General features: G+C 28.7%; 1 protein-coding gene across 1 annotated transcript; it reads left to right on the top strand.

The window, feature by feature from the left end:
• The first annotated feature begins 6,722 nt into the window (after positions 1–6,722).
• Positions 6,723–23,090, top strand: LOC100794056 (protein NETWORKED 4A). Its single transcript, XM_014763691.2, has 3 exons — positions 6,723–6,912; positions 18,874–18,975; positions 21,484–23,090. The coding sequence occupies exons 1-3, from the start codon at positions 6,723–6,725 to the stop codon at positions 23,088–23,090; spliced, it is 1,899 nt and encodes a 632-aa protein (XP_014619177.2).
• Positions 23,091–23,368: the final 278 nt, after the last annotated feature.

Below are 23,368 nucleotides of genomic sequence, written 5' to 3'. Positions count from 1 at the left end.
AAATTTTGTCGTCGAAGCCTTGCACCTCCGACTCGCCTCCAACTGACTCTCTCGTTATTATGTACCTCACAATAGAATTGATTTTTGAACTACTCAGTTGAGAGCAAAATGCATTGTTCGACTTAGAGCATAGAAGCAAAGATTAAGAGTGAAGAGTGAGGGGGGACTTCCCTTATATAGGAGTTGGGTCGGGAGCAAAGCCCAACTGACAACATCTTCCCACTGTTCGATCAAAACGAATCTACGACCAAGATCACGCAACATTTGGAAGCCCAATGTGGGAAGGTCAGCAAACGTTGATAGCAACCCTTACATCGACAGTGTAACGATCACTTCATGGCAATAAGATCACGTAATTGTCACGAGAGGTAACCGTTTCGACATTTAATAAAGCCCTTCTTTTCAGCCAAGGCCAAAAATGGGATCAGGGGGCTAGTATACCAGATAAAGTACATAGTAAGACTGAAGGGACACCTAGCACACCCAAACCGAACACATCCTTTGACCACATATCCACATATGTCGAACAGTACGTCTCGACCTTTAGCATGCATAAGCAACAAGCATTATTCGGTTGCGATTATCACCACTAATTAGGGATACCTAAGCATGATTAGAAGGAGTATTGCTCAACTAGTAATTATGATGTGACAGACCCACAGACCCCAGGTCCAGCAAGGTTAGTATAAAAGGGGTGAACCCCCTAAGTAAGAGAACTGATTCATTCTCATCTACTTACTATACATCATTAATAGCCCTGAGTCAAACACTCACTTGAGTAAACTTGATGAACTTTCACTTCACCTAACTCCATTGTATCTGGTGCTACTTGTGAAAAAATAAATGATTTTTGAAATTAATCATATAAATGTATGGGTAAATACTATTAACTTAGAAAAAAGAGTTCACCAGAATTAAAAAATCTATTATATTAATACATGAAATATTGATTAAGGACAATATTAAAAAATATTTAATGTAGTAATGATTTTGTAGAACAACTTATATCTTGAAATAAATATTTTTTTGAAAATGACATATTTTGCAACAGAGGAAACTTACATTACTACTTGTAAAATCTTATTATGCAAAACTACCCATACTTAAAAAGTCCAACTCATTTAATGAATAATAATCTTACTCTCCTTGTCAACAATTTTCATAGATACCCACTAATTACCATCTCAAAGTGTAATAATTTTCTTTGAATTCGGGAGTTGAGAGTTTAGTCTAGGAAAAGAAATGAAGAGTATTCCAACTGAGAATCAAACTTGATTACTCTTTCAGCCTAGTCCAACCCATAGCCTATTGCAACTCTTTTAGCCACTAAAGCAATTATAGGGCAACTTAAAATAAATATTATTTGATTAACCATAGTTTAAAGACATGGATGGAAACAGGAGTGTGGGGCCCTAGAGCCCACAAAGAGGTGTCTGCTTGTGGTTGATAAGAAACTAATAAATATATGGTGGGCTAACTTGTTGGCTCATGTTTCTTCATAGTGTAGTGTTGTGTTCTCTCAAATGGCCTTGGACCCCCCAACTCAACATAGTGGCTGTTAATGGCTTAGACACTCTTAAACTTCAAAGGGAAAAAGGAATTTGGCTTGCTTGGACGTCACGGAACAGGTGCATTGACCCAACGTGATTGACCTCTTATTTGCTTTCATTATGTTCCAATCCGATAAAATTATATCGGCTTAAAATAAGATAATTAAATCTCAAATTTTAAGCATATTAATAAAAAAAATATTTATTTTTAGTTTTTATAAAGTAAAATATTACATATGTTGACATAAGCCCTAGCATACAACTTTTTGATTTAAAATATAAAAAAAAATCTTCACAAATTTTAATTTAAGTTTCATCTCAAATTTTAAGCATATTAATAAAAAGTATTTATTATTAGTTTTTATGAAGTAAAATATTACATATGTTAACATAAAGCCCTAACATACAACTTTTTGATTTAAAATATGAAAAAAAATCCTCACAAATTTTAATTTAAGTTTCACTCATCATTGATAGGCCAAAGTCAAATCAATATGAATAATAAAGCTATTTCTTCAAATATTTGAGGTAATTACATATTCAGAGTTTAAATTTAAGACTACTAATTAAACAATCATATTAATTATCCAGACATGTAGTGATTTAAATTCACATATTTCATCAAATTTACCTAACTTTTATTTAATAAAAGAGTGTAAGAAAAATAAAGTGTTAAAACATGTTAGTAGCATTTCTCTTCCTTTAACAAAATCTGCCGCCAATTATCTTAACATCACAGATATGGAACAAATATATTAAGTGAGGGTTTGCTTCCTTAGAGGTGACCTTTCACTTTCTTATCTTATGTTATCAATTATCTATTCTTGATATACTTTCGTGTTAGGTGGCATTGCACATATAAAACGACAAAAAAAAAAATAATAGAAAAAATGTTTTTTTTTATTATAACTGTCATTTCTTTTGGGGAATTTTTGTTCAACTAGAATTTTACGTAAATTGAAATTAATAAAATATTAGATTAATTTATATTTTAGGAAAATAATTTTTCATTACCTATTAAGTACTTTTTTCGTGCATATTTAAAAATCTCATATCAGGTCACAGCTTCAATACTTTAGACAGATAATATATCTCCTTAATGACTAGGTCTAGGCCAATGGTATTTTTTTATGTAACTAGGCCAATCATTTCAGATCGAAAGTACCATATTCTAGATATAAGTATATTGCGAATATATAAAAAAAAGAGAGGATAAAGCATACTGCTGCTGATCGAGTATTGAAGATTACCACCTTCTTTAGCTACAAAAAGAAGAAAAAAATTATATTGACTAATTAAAATAAATAATTAAATTAGTTCTTGAAAAATATGATAGCAATCTGTATTCCTTAAATAATGAAAGTTATATTTAAAGCTACTTAATTTACTCTTCTTCATTCCTACTAACCTTTATATTAAGAGTTTTAAAAACGAATTTAACAAAAAAAATATTTATATACCAATTTAACAAATTAAATATATATTCAGAAATTATGAGTATAACTTTTTTTAAGAGGTGAGTATAATGTTAAGTTGTTAGATATTAATACATTTTTTTAGGACACAATTATCACATTAGAGATAATTTTATTTGAGGAGAGTAGGACTGATATTGATGACTAAAAAATTTCTTTAAGTATTTAATGTATTTATAAATTAATAATTTGAATTTGAGATCATTGATTAAGGTATAATAACTTTAACTAATATGTGATTATTTTTGTTAGGGATCTCAAATTTAAGTTTTAAGTATGTAATTGCACTAAACATTAAAATAAAAAATTTTGTTGTTCATAATAATTATATATAATTCTAAGCTTAAATAAGATTAATTCATATAAAAAATACATATATTCTATATATAAAAATAAAAAAATACCATCGTACCAATTTATCTATACCTCGGTTTAGAAATTAATACATTGACTAAACTAGTTTTGGTATTTTTTTCGTATAAAAAAGTTATAAAAATCCTGTAATTATTGGGTTAACGATGTTGAAAGTGCATGAAATGGTTGATTTGGTGGGTCCTATAGTTGATGGTGACCAAAACAGATGCGAAGCAGAAAAAGCTCAAATGAGATGAGCCACTGCGCGCCTTATATATACGAACATACATTATTATACAACACAGCCGCCTTCCACTATCTTCAATTCAACTTTTAATTTTATTTTCTTATTCATTCTTTTTTATTAATAACTTTTATATTTAATTCAAAAAATAAAACAAATTTTCTTTCTGTTTCAAATACTTGACCATCGTTATATTGGTGAGTTAATGATTTTTGTTAATTAGAATTCTCTCAAGTGTTTCTATATTACTATTTTTTTAAAAGCAGGGATTATTTCCAGAATAAATTTAATTTTCTCATATGCTTAGCGTGGGAATTAAAGGAAGTTATAATACTATATTATACTTTGGAGAAAATGTATTTATAAATCATTTGTGTACAAATATTTATATAATAAAGAGAAAAACAAGAAAAAAAGAGAAATATAAATTACAAGAATATTAATGTGATGGATATGAAAAGGGAAAAGTTAAATCATAAAATGTACTGTAATATTATAACACTAGAATTTGTATCTTATATGTTAAGGAGGTTTAAATTAGTTAATGGAGTAAAATGTGTAAATTAATATAAATTATTTAGTACATATTTTTTATTTTTACGGATTAAAAAAAAGTTGTATCTTATACTATAGTTTTCCTAATAGGATGTCTGGTTGTTGTTTAAAACTACAAGCACAGGTCGTATTTTCATAAATCCAACAAATTTAATTTCATTTATCCCTCATTTTCTATAATTACATAATATAAAATGAAATATAATTTTTAAGTGAGATTTTTTTGCAGTGCTGACAACCCAAATGCTTAACTTTCCAGTAACAAATGCTGACACACTGTTTACAGTCTATTTCAAATAATCCTTTAATTCCTAGCATTTTATGCAGGTTGCAGTCAGTTGCAGATAAGATTAACGAGGCACATGAAAGAGAGAAAGTGTCATTGCCTCATTGGGTGCTTTTGTTTGTCTCTTAGTGCACTCATTCGATCCATTCTTGACAGCAAGACAAATTGGGCAAAAAGCTTATTCAGTGTAACCATTTTGAAGTGGTTGCTACTTGCTATTGTTAACCAGCATTCAATTTCTCAACTTGTTCAATATTAACCATGCCAACAACTTCATTTTTTGTTTTTCCTGTGCATAAACTGTGCTATAGATCTTATGTCTTCGCTCTAATTAATGAATAATGAAACTAATTTATATTAATTACATTATCATTTTTTTCTAAACCTTATACTTGAGGCCGATAGTTTTCCTACATTTATCTTTTTTTTTTCTTTTTCATGTAAAGGCCAACAAGACTTATAACCTAAAAAGTGAATTGCAAATATATTTTGAAAATATGAAATTTTCGGTCTGAAATTTAAGGATTTCGGAAATGTTATTGAGAAAACTAACTTTCTCTCTTTTTCTTTTAGTGTGTTTAAAACTCATTTAAACTATTTATAACCCAAAAACTACCAAAACTCTAAGATAATTATAGCAACTTTAAGATATATTCTATTATTTTTTTAAGGGTAAGAGAAAATAAGCAATGCTCTTATTGGGTGCAAGTAAATCAAGCAAGGTAACGTTCTAATCAAGTAGAAACAAAATCATCTAAGGCGCTGGACATGTGATATATATAATTACAAGTTCAATTACATATTTATATGTTTTCCTATGCTTTCATTGATGGGAGCCCGGTCAAAATAGGTAAATAGTACATTTTTTATAAATAGCCTTGAATGGGTTCATGGGCCACCTTCGGATATAGCAATCTAACAGTTGTACTAGGTGCCCAATCTAAAGGAACACCCAATTAGATGTGTTGAAGGGTTATCGAATGAATGAAGGCAATGAAATGTAGACATAAAAGTGAGGAGCATATTGATGGACTGGCCATCATGTAAATGGCACAAAGTCAGATACACACTTACACTCGCATTCACGTGATGAAAGTCATTCATCACTTGAAATTTTGGTGCTAATGGGGACAAATTTACTGTGCAGGGGTTCTTTTATAAACAATTTATGTAATGTGGTCTCATTTATAACAAATTACGGAGGGGGTCGGTTTCTTACGTGGGTGCCGTCATTGACACTGACGGGAAGCTTGAACCGCCAGTGCCAACGACGGGATAGGCTGACTAGGAGAGAGGGATACCGCCAATGGGTGTTGCGGGATAGGGAGAGAGAGAGAGTGCAGGATTCATATTTTTTTTTATGTATAATAAGTTTATTAAATTTTGATAATAATTATTTTAAAAGTTATATATATTTCATTTTTAATTAGTTGACTATATATATTTTTACATATAATGTATATAATTTAATCTATTAGAATTTTATCATATTGGATTGACTTATAGCATGCTTGAGGTGACCGTAAGGTGAACCAAAATGGTATTTTTAGTATTACGGAGAGGTTCAAACAATTCATTGTTGCTTTAAGAAAACCATATCTTTAATGTGTTTTAAAGTAGTCACCAAGATTTTGAGAGTATGTTTAGCTCCCCGAATCTTATATTTTTTTAATTTAATACATGCAATTGAATTTATACAAAATTCATGTTGAATTATTTAGCATAATTTTTATTTTTTGTCATGTTTTAGATATTAATTTTTAAATTTAAAGTAATTTTATTTTTAAATTAATATCAATTGAAAATTGATTTGAAATATTACAATACATGTAACTTTGTGATCATTTTTATTTTAATGGAGAATTTTGTAATTTATTTCTCAGTTTAATTTATTTTCTAATTAGTTTATGAATTTTTATTTAAACAAAAGATAGATTAATAATTATTGATGCAAGAATTTTTTAAAATAAAAAATTAATCAAATAAAATTAAGGATACCAATTGAAAAATTAAACAAAATAATAAATGAATAAAATTAGAAACCATATAAAAATGATAACAATTAATGAAAATATTTTATTTTACTTTTATATATAGATAGTTAATAGTTCCATTCAGAAATAAAAAGTTAATAGTTAATTGTTAACGAGAGAATAGATTAGAGGGAAAAGAAAGGAAAAAAAAATAAAAACAATAATAAGATAAAACAAGCGTATTCTAGAGCCACGTGAAATGAATGAGTTGCGTTTGTGGTTCATATGAATCCTGCACTCTCCCCTTCTCTCCCCCTATCCCGCAACACCCACTGGCGGTACCCCCTCCCCCTATCCCGCATAAGCTGTTGGCGGTACCCCTATCCCGCAGAAGCTGTTGGCGGTACCCCTCTCTCCCTCTCTCCTAGTCAGCCTATTCCGCCGGTGGCACTGGCGGTTCAAGCTTCCCGCCAGTGTCAGTGGCGGCACCCACGTAAGAAACCGATCCCCTCCGTAATTTGTTATAAATGAGACCCCATAGCGTAAATTGTTTATAAAAGAACCCCTGCACAGTAAATTTGCCGCTAATGGGCGGCTACCATAGCAAACCCTAACTAGCTATTTTCCTTTCCAAATTAGCAGCCGCAATTCATCTATGCTTTAATAATGACCATTTGAAAATTTTTATACCAACTATAAGTATGGGAAGATAATTCTATTAATAAGATTTTTTTATGTACGTAAAACTTAATTATCTAATTTATTAAAATTTTAAAAAAGAATTCATTTAGTTGATACTTAAAAGCAAGAGATATCGAGTCGATTATAATAAAGATACAACAATACAAGTTAAAATAAAAGACAACAATTAAGATAAAGTTACAATAAAGATAAATATAATATAAATCAGGAAAGGTAGCGGAACCTCCTAGTTAGATTATATTATATTTTTATATCAGAAATAAAATACAATTATCAGAGCAGGCGGTGGAAAAGATCAAATTAGATGGATAGATGACATTCCTCAAGTAGACACGATAAGTTATTTCATTTTAAAAAAATATAGAATATGATGAATCCCAGACTTTTTTATATTAAAAGAAGAACCTTATAGGTTTTTTGGATATTAAGCCGAGTATTGAAGATCACTAACAGTCCACACTCTTTGGGTCTTACGAAGATCTTATTTTCCTCGAATCACCAGCCTAACCATAAAGGACTTCTATATTTTTAAACAAATATCAAGGGCACCCCTTTGCAGGCTTACAAATTCCAGGTTTTCTTAAAAAAAGAAAAAGAAAGTTAATGCCTGAGTTCTAAATCATATTCACATTTTCTAAATGAAAATAACTAAGGCCCCTTGAGGGTGTGCCTTCGAAAAACTTAGCCAACCATAATAGAGATCATACTTACAAATAAGAGGAAGAGCTGTTAGATTTCATCTTAAAACCAATTGGCATTAAGTGAAGTTGCTCAACAGATATATAAGCCGCACTCTAAGGATTGAGGCAGCCGATGTGGGACTTGGGTATTTCCCAATAAGAACAAGGGGGAAGAAGGGAGTATCCGGAAAACACTGAATATTATTGCTGGTATCAAACCATTACAAAATCCTTTTATTTCTCTTTCTCTCACTATCTATATTGTGTGTGTGTTACAACTTAGCTCTGAGGCTCTTTATATAGAGAAAGATGTAGGAAGAAAACAAAAGACCCCTTCAGTCAAGAATAGTAAAATTACTATTCTTTTACTCTGTCACATGACTCATTTTTACAAAAGCTATTTATCAAAAGACTCAATTTTGGTAGGATGTGTCTTGATTTACAGCTGTATTTTGGCAGGATGTGTTTGTCTTCTGATCAATTTTTTGAAGACTTCGTAATGGTAACATTTTCTTCTTCTTGGACGTTTCCAAAACAAAAAATGTCTGATGAGTCTTCCATGGAAAGATCAATGGATGGAAATGGAGGAGTTTGTTGTCCATGACAACCATTGGCCTCATATATCTCTTTGTCATTCTTTTCCTTTTGGAAAAATTGTACCAATTTGTTGTTATGTTCAACCGAGAAGGATATGAAAAACTTTCCATTGTATGCCAGTAGGAAGAGTTTTGTATCATGGGTTTCTCTTATTAGGTCAAAATCTCTTTTGTCCGAATTTGAGAAAAACCATTGATATCCCTGTGTTTGTGCTCTCATGAGGTTGTATTGGTATTGTATGTTTCCCTGCACATCCCAGGTCTCATATTCATCATTGAACAGACAGGGAAAGTCTCTGTGGTCTTCTAGTAAGAGTTTCATAACATGAGAGGGATAATTTTGTGCGAAAAAATTGCTCGGGTAGGTTACAATTTTGAGGGAAATATAGTCCATCATTTCTGCCTGTATCAGGTTTATGACTTCATTTATAGAGGGATTAAACCTCTTAAATCTGTCTGAGGGAGGGATCAGAATTGATTCTAGACATCCATAGTCCAGAAGACTTTTTGTGGTGATTGCCAATTCTTCATATCCGAATGACTTGAACCAATCTAGATCCAGTTTGGCTTTTCTGAAAATAAATTTTATCTTGCACGGGCAATTAATTTTATCTTCGCAAAATGGCGTTTTATTGGTACACACAAATTTCTGGTTGAAATAGGCATGAACGCCTATGTAAAGGCCAGGAATCTGGGTTTGGCTGGTGTGAACCTTAAACAATAATATTTGTATCCTTTTGAAATTGTCTAGGTTCAAGTTGTTTATTAGTCTGGGACATTAGTGCTGACGGAGTCTTTGTAAGTTTTGGGAGAGGTCTTGGCTTGGTCAAATGATTATAGTCGTAGGCTCTAGCTTGAGGGCCTTCTTTATGTTATTGATATCAATGGTATTTAATTCAAGGGCTTTTTCTGCTTCTTTCCTTGAATAAAATCCTTTATAGATTGGACTTTGAATACCCTCCTTTGCCAAGCAAAGGTCTTTAAAATTGGTGTAAACACCTTTTTGGGGTCCGGATAATAGGACAAAAGTTGTATAAACTTTCCTAGAGGAGAGACTTTTGTGAGGAAAGGAACTCCTTGATTATCTATTATACAGAAATTGTATAGGGCACAAATTATGCCCTTTTTCACAGAACAAACAAATTTCTCATTATTGTTTGTGTGTTTTGGAATATTCCAAATATTATCAATGGGACAATTGAATTTATCATTGATAGCTTCTCTACCAGGGTAGTGAAACTCATTTGTAAGTACTGGAAATTCTTGATTGCCGAATTTCATTTTGTGTTTTATATTTTGGTAAGAGACCTTGGAGGGCTTCATCTTATTGAATTCCTGCAAAACGAGAAAGATTATCAGCAACAACATTCTTAGCTCCTTTTATATGTTCAAAATTTATCTTTATTCCGTTATGATAAACATATTCTTGGAATAAAAGTCATCTTTTTTGAGATTTTTTATCAATATTTATTTGTTTGCTACCATAAGCTACTATTGCTTCGCAATCAGTTCTTGTGGAGATTTCACTTTTATTAATCAAAAAGAGTTTAAATTCTTCCAGAGCGTTTATCACAACATTGATTTCATAATCTGTAGAAGTTGAGTATACCTGTGGTTTTGTGTGGTATTTTCCTGAGGCATACCTACAGATTTCTTCGTCATGAATTTTTATTTATTTTTCTTTTTCTTTAGGATGGCTCCCTATCCTAGCTCACAACCATCGCATTCTATAACTAGATAATCAGAATCTAGTGGAAGAGATAAATATGGAAAATTATTAACCATTTCTTTTATTTCCTGGACCAATTTTATATCCTCTATATTGAATTTTCTTTGTCCAGTTAAGGAGGTCTTATTGTAAAGAGGAGTTATATATTTCCCTAAATCTTTAATAAAATTTCTTGCATAATTAAGCAAGCCTAGAAAGGCTTTCAGGGTTTTTATATCTTCCATTTTGTCTGAAAAACCAAGGATTTTTTGGGAAATGTGAGACTGAAGCCTTATTTTTCCATTCTCTATTTTTGTTCCTAGGAACAAAATGTGAGTCTTACACATTTCCATTTTTGACTTTGAAGTAATTAAGCCAAATTTTTCAAATAAGTGAAGAACTTGTTTAAGATGCAGACAATGTTTGTCCTTAGTTTTTGAAAAAACAATTACATCATCAATCTATGTAAACGTGAATTCTTTATCACTTCCAAAAATGTTATCCATTTTTTCTTGGAAAACTTGCGGTGCATTTTTTAGTCCAAAAAACATTACTTTCCATTCAAATAATCCCTCTGAACAAGAAAAAGCGGTCCATTTTACTGAGTCAAAATACATTTTTACTTGATGGAATCCTGATTTTAAATTAAATTTTGAAAACCATTTAGTCTTCTGTATCCTATTTATCAACATATTTTTAGAAGGAATAATATAACCATCTATGAGAGTATTATCATTAAGCCTTTTATAATTATAGACCATCCTAGTCTTTCCTCTTTTTTGTTCTGAATGTTTATTAACAACAAAAGCAGTCCTCTTGTGAGGACTAGTGCTTAGTTCTATAACTTTTAGATCTAAAAGAGCTTTTATATGATTTTTACATTCCAGACTTCTGTATCCATATAATTAGTATTTTTTATTAATTATTTTTCAATATATTATTTCTCTTGTTTGAATAAGGGATATTTTTAGTTTAGAAATAATTAATACATGAAATAGTATAGATTAAGTCTTATAAAAATGAATAAACATCATTTCAAACTTAGATTTTATAAATAGAAACAGAAGAAACAATTATTAATGATAAATTCTCTTTTTATGCTTTTAACATAGTTGATCAAACTTTATATTACTGATTAAAACAAAATAATTTGTCAATTAATTCATGCCCATGTCTAGGTATTTGGAGGTCTAAGGTCATTTTTTTAAAAAAAATATTATTATCAATGTTATATTAATTTTCTAGATTTTCAAGCTACAAAATTATTTATTGATATTTTATAATCAAATTGTTCTAATATATCTATATATGTTGTAATCCCGAGTCTTACACATTTCAATTTCACTTTCAATTATTTATCTCTTGCCAATTAATTATTAAAATATTAAAACATAACATAACTATTTTAGTGTGATGTCTATTTATACTTACATTGTTAATGGGGCTTAAGATAAATGTCTTTCTTTCAATGGAGGAGGAGATTAGTATTGGTGAAGATGGCGAGGTAGAAGACGAGTGCGATGCGGGAGAATTTTTTGGTGGTGGGGAGGGTGAAGGGGTCATGGTGGAGAAATCCTAATTTTTCAATCTTTAGTGTGACTGTGTGAGCGCAGAGAGCTCCGTGAGAGAATGAGATAACAGGAAAAAATGAACGTAAATGGGAAGTGATTTTAAAAACTGTTTTTCCAAAAGTGTCTTTGATCACTTGCTTTTAAAGACGATTTTATCAAAAACCATTCTTAAATACTTACTTTCAAAAATGATTTTTTAAAAATCATCTTTGAACACTTGCCTTCAAAAACGGTTTTTATAAAACCGTCATCATTCATTTTCTTTTATTTACAAATTCATCATTGCATTTTATTTTAAGATAATTTCAAAGCAACTATCATAGATCTCACTTCGTAACATACTATTTTTCTAGTAGTGGTGATCAAACCAAATGCAATTCAAGGAAATAATAAATTTCCTTAAGTGCATAAAGGGACAAACAAAGGAAGGTTCTTCGAAGGTAACAACAAACTTTTTCTAAGTGTTAATGCAAGGTTAGTTGTGTTCTTCATCGATTCAAATAATTCAAAAATTGGAGAACATGCAAATTTTCGTTGTTCCTTCTCTATGAAGTGACCATTCTCCTTGTGGTCTCGCTGTTTGGACTATTCAAGACTCAGGAAGTTGTACAAGACGATATTTGTCAAACCCAAATCATTATTTAATACTAATATTTATTTGTGGTGTAGCTTTTATCTATAGTATAATTTGAATATTATAAACGAAAAGTCAAGCAGACTAAACCACTGAAGCACTTTTCATTAATCCACGTATAAATTACTAATAAGAGAAATTACAATTGAGATTCCTCATTGAAATGAGACTCTGCTTCTAATGTAAATCTGTCATTCAACTAACTATTTCGGAACTTTAAACTCTCAACAAAATTCAGAAAAAGGTTTAATTTTTTATCAGTAGAAAAGAAAAGAAAAGGTTTAGTTTAATTAATTTATACCTATTAAGCAAAAGAATTGGTTAACCAATATAATACCCCTACTCATGAGCAAAGAATAGTTTCATGAATAACTTCATTATGTAACATGTACTAAAATATTTTTTTTTGTATGATAAAATTGCTTTAACAAGAAGAGCATGGTATTATGGATCATACATGTTTTTTTTTAACCCAAAATATCTTTAGTCAGATATTAATTTCTAAAAATATTAAGTTTCATTTAAGGATTTAATATTTTTCAACAAATATTATTCTATATATATGAATTTAAAAATCAAATTCCTAATCATATACTTTGCTGAGTCTTATTATTTACCAATTATATCACACCATACATATTGATTAAATGATGCCCGGATATCATGTAATAAGAAAAATACTTCGTGTTGTACATATACAAACTTTATATGTAACAAAAGGACTAACTAAAGTCTAATAAAAAAGATTAATATCCTGTAACGTCGTGAAGAAAATTTTGAATTTTTTTAAAAGAAATATTTACATTTAATATCATGTTGTATTATGAACAAAACTTCTAAAGATACACTTGAGGAAAAAAAAAAGAGAAAAAAAAAAGGAACACTAAATGTTGAAAAGTGCACTATGGCTGTGTAGTAGGAAACTTCAGCGCAACATGTGGCTCCCCAAGTCACCAAAACTTAAATGAATACAGCCACCACATGCTCAGAAAAAAGATGAACCTGGTTGGCAACAACAAGTGCATAAAACAAGCAAAATAATGCTTTGGGGGACATTTGGTAAAAATCAAAACCCATTACTCTAGCTTCCAAGAAACCTCCCAATACTTTTGTTTCCATTCCTGATTAAGACCCTTGATTCAAATTTTCAATTTTTTTTCTATTGAGACCAGCTAAGTGCACAGACCAGTCAAAATGCCAAGAAAGTTCATATATTGTACGGTTCTAGTCACATGTTTTCCTTCGAAGTTGGGTCTAATGGCTCTAGATTCTAGAATCGATATAATATACAATTTACCATAATTTTTAATAAAAAATCATTTATTAATTCTTTAACCAATTTGAAGTTTTTTTTTTCTCTCTCTCTATTATATTGGAATAAAAATAGGAAGATATATGGATACCAATGAACGGTATAGGACAAAAACAATCATAGGCACGTCTGGGGCCCAAGCCTAAGTATATTTTTAGGCACGAGATTATTGGTAGCTTAATGTATTGTAAAGAACAAATTGTAATTATTAGAATATGAATAAATGGCTGATATTGAAAATAAGGACAAGTGCAAGTGCAAGTTCAACGTGAGTAGCGTACAAAGAAGACAAGTAGCAATGAGGATAAGTGCCTACGAACAAGAATTAATGTCTTGGATGGATGGACTGGAGATTTTAAATTTTGAGTAAATTTTAAGAATGTAAATCACACAAAAAATATTTGACAGAATATATGAACTTATAAGAATTGAACACATAATTAATTTAAGTAGATTTTAAAAATATATTAATTATAATTATAATTAAAATTGTGAAGAAAAAACTATAATCTTTTTTAAAGAATTCGGACATAAATTTTAAAAATTAAAGATGACATAATAGTGCCATTATTTAAAAGAGGACAGACTAAATGATGAAATGACACATTCTGATTTTATATATGAAACAAAAATCAGATTTGGATAAGGCAAAATAGTTTTAATGTGAATAATCAAATAGAAAACTAAAAAAAATATTAATATAGTATAAATAATTGATATTTTAAAAAAATATTTTTACTATAAACGTTAAAAATAATTATCTTGATTATAAATTTTTTTAAATTTAAATAAAAATAATGTAAAAATTGAAAATAACTAATGATATTTTTTTAAATACAAGAAATACTATTAAATAACAAATTTATACATATACATTGGCATTGCCTTTTTCTTTATAATAGCATATGAATTGGAAAAAGTGATCAGTACAATGTATGTGAACTATCAATAGATATTATTAAACATTTAATTTTCAATTGAGTAATTTTCATTTTCATTTAAGTGGTCAAATCATTTAAAATGAACGTTGAATAAGAAACAAATGGGCCTTAAGTTTCGAGGTTCGTAATCTTGAATGCAAATGTCCATTGGTTTTGGGTTTTGATGTCTATCTCCAATGTGCCCAATTCGGGGGAATTGCTTTTCTCATTTTTAGTTTTGCTCTTCCCACCACCTAGCTTTTTCATAAAATCTTAAAATGAAAACAACTAGATAGTTAAACCTTAAAATTTATGTGTAGTTATTAATCTGACTTGAGTAAAATTGTCTCATGTAAAAAATATCATGGTTTGTTTACATGAGACAATTATATTTTAGTTCATAATTTGTATTAAAAATTATTATGTAAATATTGTATTCAACAATTTAGAGTTTACAAAAAAATATGTTTTAAAGAAAAATTCTCAAGCACAGACAAAATAAATTTGAGTTATCTTATCAATTTTATTTAATATTTTTTTCCTTTCAATACCGTCATTTTTTTAAAGTTCTTTACTTTTATGATTAGTTATTGGTTTGGATAAATTACAAAATATATTTTAAAAATATATAGTAACTCTCAAATGTAGAATATCTGGTTGAGAATTAATTTTAAAACATTGAAATTAGAACTTTTGACTCTCGATAAGATTTTAAGGTATCTATACCAGCTTTCATCCTTTGGTACGAATAAAGACTAATATTTAATTTGCATTAGTTAACACTTAAACTTTTGTCTCTCTCCAAAGATGTGTTATGTGAAAATTTAAACCACAAAACATGCATGCCAACGGAGTCACACTTATTAAATATTCAAATAAATTTTTGACTCAGCAAAATGTTATCCCTTTTATTTTCTGTAATGATTTTTCAATACTTTCACATATGCATTCAATAATATTATTAATTATTTTCATGATACCTTCATTTATAAAATATAAAAATTTCATGACTAGTTCTATGCATTTAATTGGTCAAAACTAAAACTGCTCTATGCATTTAATGATAGGTTTAGCTAACTGGTCTCTCATATATCTCATGGTTATTTTTAAATTCAAGTCAAATTTAAAAATTTTAAATGAATAAAATATTTAAGAGAACAAATATCTATAATTAAAAAAATATGCATAATTAATTTGTGTACAATATTAAAATATACATTAAAAGAAAAATATTCAAAATTGTATAAAAACAAACATATTTAATCTAAAAGAATTCAATTAAAAAATAAATTAGGAATGGTATATATTGTCATTATGAAGGATAAAATACACTGAGAGATCACACTGCTGAAAAAGTATATTTGAATTTTATATAAAAAATGAATTTGAAAGTATAAGTAATTAATTATTGAATAACAAAGAAAAAAAATATAAAAATGTAACTTTGAAATTAATTAATTTGAAAGCTGGTCAAGAAAAATTTATATATATATAGACACACAAACTAATTGAAAATTGAAAATTTTAATGTTAGAATTAATAACCTTAAAAGTGTTAGAATTAATAGATCTTTTTCAAAATGTATTAATAATTTATAGAATATCACTAATGTGAATAACTAATTTTGTTTGAGATAATAAAAGTAAATATAAAAAATTCAAAATTTAAATTTTAAAATCAATACCTTAAAATGACAAAAGCCATTTGCAAATTTGGTTTAGATTGGATTTGATTGGTTTTAAAAATTAAATTCAAAATATATCCCATCAAATAGATTTTTATTTTGGTTTGTTCAGCTTTGATTTATTCAGTTTTTGGTTTTCCAATCGGTTTATAAACACCCTAGTTTTCATCTTTTATAGTATTTTGTTATTTGCTTCATAGATTTATATATATATATATATATATATATATATATATATATATATATATATATATATATATTGTGACTTATTTTCTCATTTACATAGGATTATTTTATAATTCATTTACTATTTTGTCACATGTTTTTTTGACAAATATTTATAGTTAATTTTTATTAGCAAAATAATTCAAATTTGCAATTTTTTTACTCTTTATTATTCTTTTATCACCTAATCAATCTTATATATGTTTTTGTCACATATTTTCTTATTCCTCTTAGTTTCCTTATTTAGTTAGGAGGGTTAGAATAAATAGACAATTAGACATAGGGGTTCAAGAGAAAAACACAAGACAATCACGGTACATTCTCATCCTTTGGATATATAATTTTCATATCTCATTCTCTATTTTCATCAAAGGTGTCACCTCAAAAGACACTTCTACTCATCACCAACGCACAGATCGTAGAGCAACAACGACACACAGAATCTAAAGTTCAATAACTGGAATTTCGATACTTCTCATACTTCCATCGATCTTTACTAGTTGTGTGTATGTTTTGATTTTGTTTTCATTTTTATTATCATTTTAAATTATTGCTTCCTTGTTCATAAATTGTATTTAAAATATAAGAAAATCGTCATTTTGTTTTCTACTTTGTTATTTAGTATTTTCTTTGAACATGATAGATTATTGAGCTTATCCTAGCATTATTTTAATTCATTTGCTTTCATTTTCTCAATCTATTTTGCTTGGAGGAAACTTAATACTAATTTGTCTCTCTCTCTTTTTTTTTTTTTTTTATCTTGGTTAGAGACTACCGGTGTCCTTCTACTGACCTCCTACTGAATTAGGATTAATTCTATTGGTTGTGTGATTGTCACTATCCAAAAAAATTTACACACAAAGGAAATACTACTATTCCATCTCTAAATGTAAAACTTTTTTTCAATTTTTTTTTCTATAAGACTATTTTCAAGTTGTATTTTACATTATTTTTTTACCAAAATACCCTTAATTACTTTACAATGAATTCTATGAATTAAAAAATAAATACATTTGTATTAGAGAATATAAGACTAACACATATTAACTAATTAGGTAGAAAATAATTAAGTGGAGAAAGCTAACACAAAGAGAAAATAATACTACTTCATCTCTCTATATGTAAGATTTTTTTTCACATTTGTTTTTCATTTTTATAAGTGATTTTCAAGTTATATTTTACATCAGTTATTTTTTTACCAAAATATCTTTAATTACTTTACAATAAATATTATGAATTATAAAAAATAAATGCATTCTCTCTTATAAGTATTGAAGAAAACTAACATACATTAACTAATTAGGTAAAAAGTAATTAAGTGAAATAAGAAATATAATGAATTTCAATAATTTTAAAGATAATTTTTGAAAAATAATATAAATTACTAATAAATTTAATGTTATTAACGAAAATAATAATTCCAATCTAATTCAAACTAAACATATCCATATGTATGTTTTTATTTATATATTTATCATACCACTCATATTTATATTTATATTTTTATGTATTTGTAAAATCATCAGATAACATATACTGGTTTATGAAAATTATATTTAATTGAAATTTATTTTTTAGTAACATTTTTTTACTAATTTAATTAAAGGTATATAATAATAATAATAATAATAATAATAATAATAATAATAATAATAATAATAATAATAATAATAATAATAATAATATTTGAATAACAATAATAATCAATGTTTTAAAATCAGATTGGTCATTAAATTAGCTAACATCATAATTCAAGGTTCAATGGTCTAATGCGATTAAAATGTGGTGGAACTAATAATAATTAAATAATATTAATTTAATTTTAATATAATATATAATAAAAATATTAAATAAAAATAATATAATATTCATAAGTTCATATATTAAAAATTAAAATTCAATTAAAAATATCATGACTCATAATATAGTCTTCAAAATTAAACATGGAACCAAATAAAATATGTCATATTTAAGTTCAATAACACATGATAATGTCTATTAACAACTACAGTTAGAAGCTAAATAAATATAATTGACGTAATTAATTACCTATCATAATAATATATAATCAAAAAGTCTCTCTCTCTCTCTCCCCCTCCCCCCCAAAAAAAGTAGTTTTTGTCTGGTTGGCTGATTTTGAACTAGCTAGTTCAATCGATTTCATTCTGATTTTTTACTAGACTAGTTTCCGGAATTAAATTAATCAATTTGAACCAACTAATTTGATCTGGTTCTCCCAACACTGTTATTCTTAAGATGGTATAATATCACCTTCAAATTCAACAATGGATGTATTTTAGGTCCTTTAATTAATAGTTAAGCCTACAAGAGTGAGATCCTTTTGATTTTCCTGTTACCCGTGGTTGATTTATACACAATAACATGACTTTTTTTTTTCTTCCAGATTGGTTCCGACAAAAGATGAAATCAAGAAAGTTGCAATCCTGTATGTGGAGCAGACTCATCAGGTCCAAGACTTCTAAGTGGCTTTCAGAAAATCTTACAGGTATGTAATGCAACTATATATAGTCTTGTGATCTGCTTTCCTTAATCATTGTCAAAAGCAAAGAAAATATAGTGTCAAACAAGGATTCAGCTTTGCCTCTATGCTATGTAACTCAACTTCTTTTTTTTTTTATCAGAAAATATTAATAGTCAGTTTGTTAGTTTTTATTATCAGTATATCGAAATCGAGATCTTCTTCTCCTTTTCTTCTTTAAACTTATGATCAATAACATTGTTATATATTATCAACCCATACACTGGTAGGGGTACCCGCAACGCAACAATGGAACCATAGTTTAATAGTATGCTTATTTTGTTTGTTACTTTCATAATTTTGACTATGAATTTCATTTTCATTAATTAAGTTTTAGAACTACAATATACACATTAGAAGGCCTAAATAAATAAAATAATATTAACAGAGTCTAATAATACTAATAATCTCTTCAATTTAGATTAATTTGGGATGAAGTAGGTTAAAAATAGTGTAATTATATTTGATTTTAGATTGAATAACGGATTGTACATTTTGAAATTAGATATATTCGTCATAATTAAACCACGTTATGTTTTCTTATTTTTTATACTTTGATTTTTTATTATTTTTTAAAAAATAAAGGCTTTCACTGACTTTTAGCCTCCTTATTAATGTCACTTTGTGAATATGGTCCCTCGTTTATTTATTTTTTGCAAATATGATTCACCTCATTATTTTTTTATATCATCATATTGGTGTGAAATTATTTTTTGTCGAAGAATTTGACTGACCATTTTTAATAAAGTTTTATTTTTTAATCATTTTTTTTTTCATTCACAAAATTCAAACTCAAGACATTATTTAAGGAGGATGAATCTATAGAACCACCCAAACAAATAAATTATTGATCACCTCATTATTTTAATTGTAGATTTGTTCATTTGTTAACTTAACTTTTAATATTTAATGCACACCGTAATATTTCTGTTAAATATTAGATGTTAATTAGTTGACAGTGAAACAAAATTGCATTACATAATTAAGTAGTGAAGAATAAGATAGGGAATTAAATTCGTGAAATGACTATATAAGAGAATAACTCAAAGAAGCTAAAAGTAAAAATATATGAATATATTATTTTTATTTTGATCTTTTTTTAAAATATTACTTAATTAAATTCAAATTTTAATTGATTCAGATTTTAATTTTTTTCAAACCCAATACAATTTGACCTCACACCTATTAATTGTTGAAGTTTTTGACTTTTTACTGCATTAACATAGAAAATAGGATCATGCTTATAAGTTATAACTACCATGAGTAATGATTAAAAAAACATTAAATGTATTCATTTAATTAATTTTAATCGTAGTCACTTAAAAATTAAAATATTAAATATTTTTTTATATTTAATATAATAAATATTTTCAATAAAATTTTGTGTAATTTTTTTCTTTAGAATATTAGTTAACATTTCCTTGAGTTGCATTTATATTTGTGTGACAAATTATAATTTTCTAAAATGATGTGTGTATAACTTTTTAAATAAGTGTTATATGGTTGATCGACTAAACTAGGATGCTTTTAGAAAGTATTTATCAAAACGGGAATTTTATCAAACATATTACTAAAGTGTGATTGTTTTTATCATTTGATTGAGACAACACATCATTCAAGATAGTACTACTTCTATTTCACGTGAACCGATCATACAATCCTACTATAATTTGTTTCTTATAAATAGAAATAAAAAGTAATATTTTTGTATGATACTTTTGCATTTTTCTTTGAAATATTGAACCAAAAATTCATGTGCCGTCTTTTAATCACATTAATCATTGAACTTTCAAATTAATATTTTAAAAAAATGAAAACACTGACATGTCATGAAAAGTACTACTTTGACTAAAGTGTTAACTTGATCGATGGTAATAATCTCACTTGGATAATATGTTTGATAACAATTCCATTTTGATAAATAATTTTTAAAAGTGTCCTATTTTAGTAAATCAATTGTGTTGTACTGTTAGTTTGAAAATTTATCTAAAGAGTTAACCTTTCTGAACAAATATGATTATCTTTCAACTATACAATACTATATTTATATTAACTCCTTTATCAAGGTACTAGTTCTAAATACACCTGTTATAATATAACAAACCAAAAGCTTTTTGTTAATCCAAAATCATAACTTATATTCTTCCAAACCGACATTTGTAGGTTTCCCATAACAAGTTTAAGGGCACAAGTTAAAACAAGTAAACAAAAAATAACGTAATTGGTATCATGTCATACTCATATAACATATTGTTTCAATATTATCCCTCAAAAAAGCATACTGCAAAAAAAAAATCACCATTCCCAACTCTGCAATTGCAACAGTTTGCAAGGGTGGCTGATCTCATTTCTTGCTTCTTTTTTCTTTTTTTCTGATTCAAATCTAAAAGCAACATATATAATCTTAATATTCTCATGCCATAATAATCATCACAAGCCTTCAAAGAAAATGACAAAACGATCCTTAAACCTCAGAGATGGAACGCAACGTGAGGCAAATGCAGAAGCTGATTGAAGAGGATGGAGACTCATTTGCACAAAAGGCTGAGATGTATTACAAGAAGAGGCCAGAGTTGATTTCTCTAGTTGAAGAGTTCTACCGTGCCTACAAATCCATGGCTGAACGTTTTGATCACATAAACACACCTCGTGATCTTCAATCACAGGCTTCTGGTGTTTCAGATTATGGCTCTGAGCCACCCTCTTACATGTCTTCTCCTAGGAAGATGGGACGTCGAATATCGACGAATCGTGCCGCGGGATTCGATGTTTTTCTTGGTAATTCTGGTGGGAATGTGAATGGTTTTGATGCATGTCAAAAGGATGGTGATGGTTCTTCTACGTTGACAGATACTGATGAGGATTATGATGATGCTTCATCCATGAACAGTTTTTCAGGCTTCTTTGGGAATGGAAATGATAATCATAATAGTAGTATCAACACAAGGGTGATGGAGTTGGAGATTGAGATACCACATGATCAGGGGAAAGAAAAGCATGAGGATCAGGAACGTGTGAAGAATGGTGAATTGAGAATTGAGAACAATGCTGAAGATTTTCGTGTCAAGGTCAATGCATATGAACAAGAACTAAGGATTGTGAATGAGAAGTTGAGGCTTTCAGAAGAGGAGATAGGTAAACTGAAGATTGAACTTGAAGAATATAGGTCAATGAAATCAAAGAATCTGAAGGGTGGTGTTGGATTATCTTCAACTGTGGAAGGGGTCAAGGTAGGAGGAGAAGCCTTGGAGTTGAAGAAACTTAGGGAGGAACTAAGGGTGAACAAAGACAAGCTTGAGTCTTCAGAAATGCAAATTGTTTCGTTGAAATTCGGGGCTACGAAAACATTTGAGACTATTCAGCAATTGCAGGAACAGCTTGACTTGTATGAGAAGGACATTGCAAGTTGGAAAACAAAGTTCAACTCTCAGAAAAGAGAGAATTCTAAACTCCAAGAAAGGCATGCAAGGATGAGGACTAATGTAGCCGACCGGGATCACGAGGTTAGAGATTTAAAAGGTTCTCTATCTGATGTAGAACAGAAGATGTTCTTTGAGAGAGCAAATATGAAGTCTGAAATGCCCAAGTTGTTGGGGGAACAGACTCATTTGGAGGAGAAGTTGAAAGAACGGGAATTTCATTGCCAAGCCTTGGAAGATGAGATAAAAAAAATCCACTCTGAAAAATTAGAGATGGGAGAGACACTCAAAGGTGAAATTGAGAAGTTAAAGGAAGAGATTGAGTCAAGAAAGAAAAGCATAGAAGATGCAAATGTAAGCCTAGATGCTTTGAAGTTAGAGAGAAATGATCTCAAAGAAGAAGTTGGTTCACTCAAAGAAGTGGTAAATTCAAGAAATGATGAGGTTGAAGAGGCACATAAACAAGTGGAGGAACTAACATCAAGAGCTAAGAAACAAGAGAAAGAGATTGAGAAACAAAAGGTTGAGATCTTAGAAGGAGCTGAAGAGAAACGTGAGGTCATAAGGCAACTATGCTTCTCACTTGAGCATTACAGAAATGGATACAATGTACTTCGGCAAGCTTTCACAGGACACAAGAGGGTTCCTCTTTTGGCCACCTAATCTATCATCAGCAGCATGGTTGCTTAATTCACTTGCATGTGAACTTGTTGTATAATACTACCCTTCCTTCCTGTTTTGTATTTTTTGTTCTTCTTATCCTTGTTATAAATGTGTCTGAGATGTCTTTCATATACTTTGGGGTGTGTAATATATATAACCCAAGGTTATGAGAAGGTAGAACTTAGAAGTGGTTTGGGATAATTTGACTTCTTTACATATATATGATTTTAAATGTTATCCGGTTAAGTTAGAAGAGACCGACAAACTGGTTAGGATTG

The sequence above is a fragment of the Glycine max genome, chromosome 11, assembly GCF_000004515.6.
Source record: "Glycine max cultivar Williams 82 chromosome 11, Glycine_max_v4.0, whole genome shotgun sequence".
NCBI lineage: Eukaryota > Viridiplantae > Streptophyta > Magnoliopsida > Fabales > Fabaceae > Glycine > Glycine max.
This window is presented reverse-complemented; position numbering and strand designations above follow the sequence as displayed.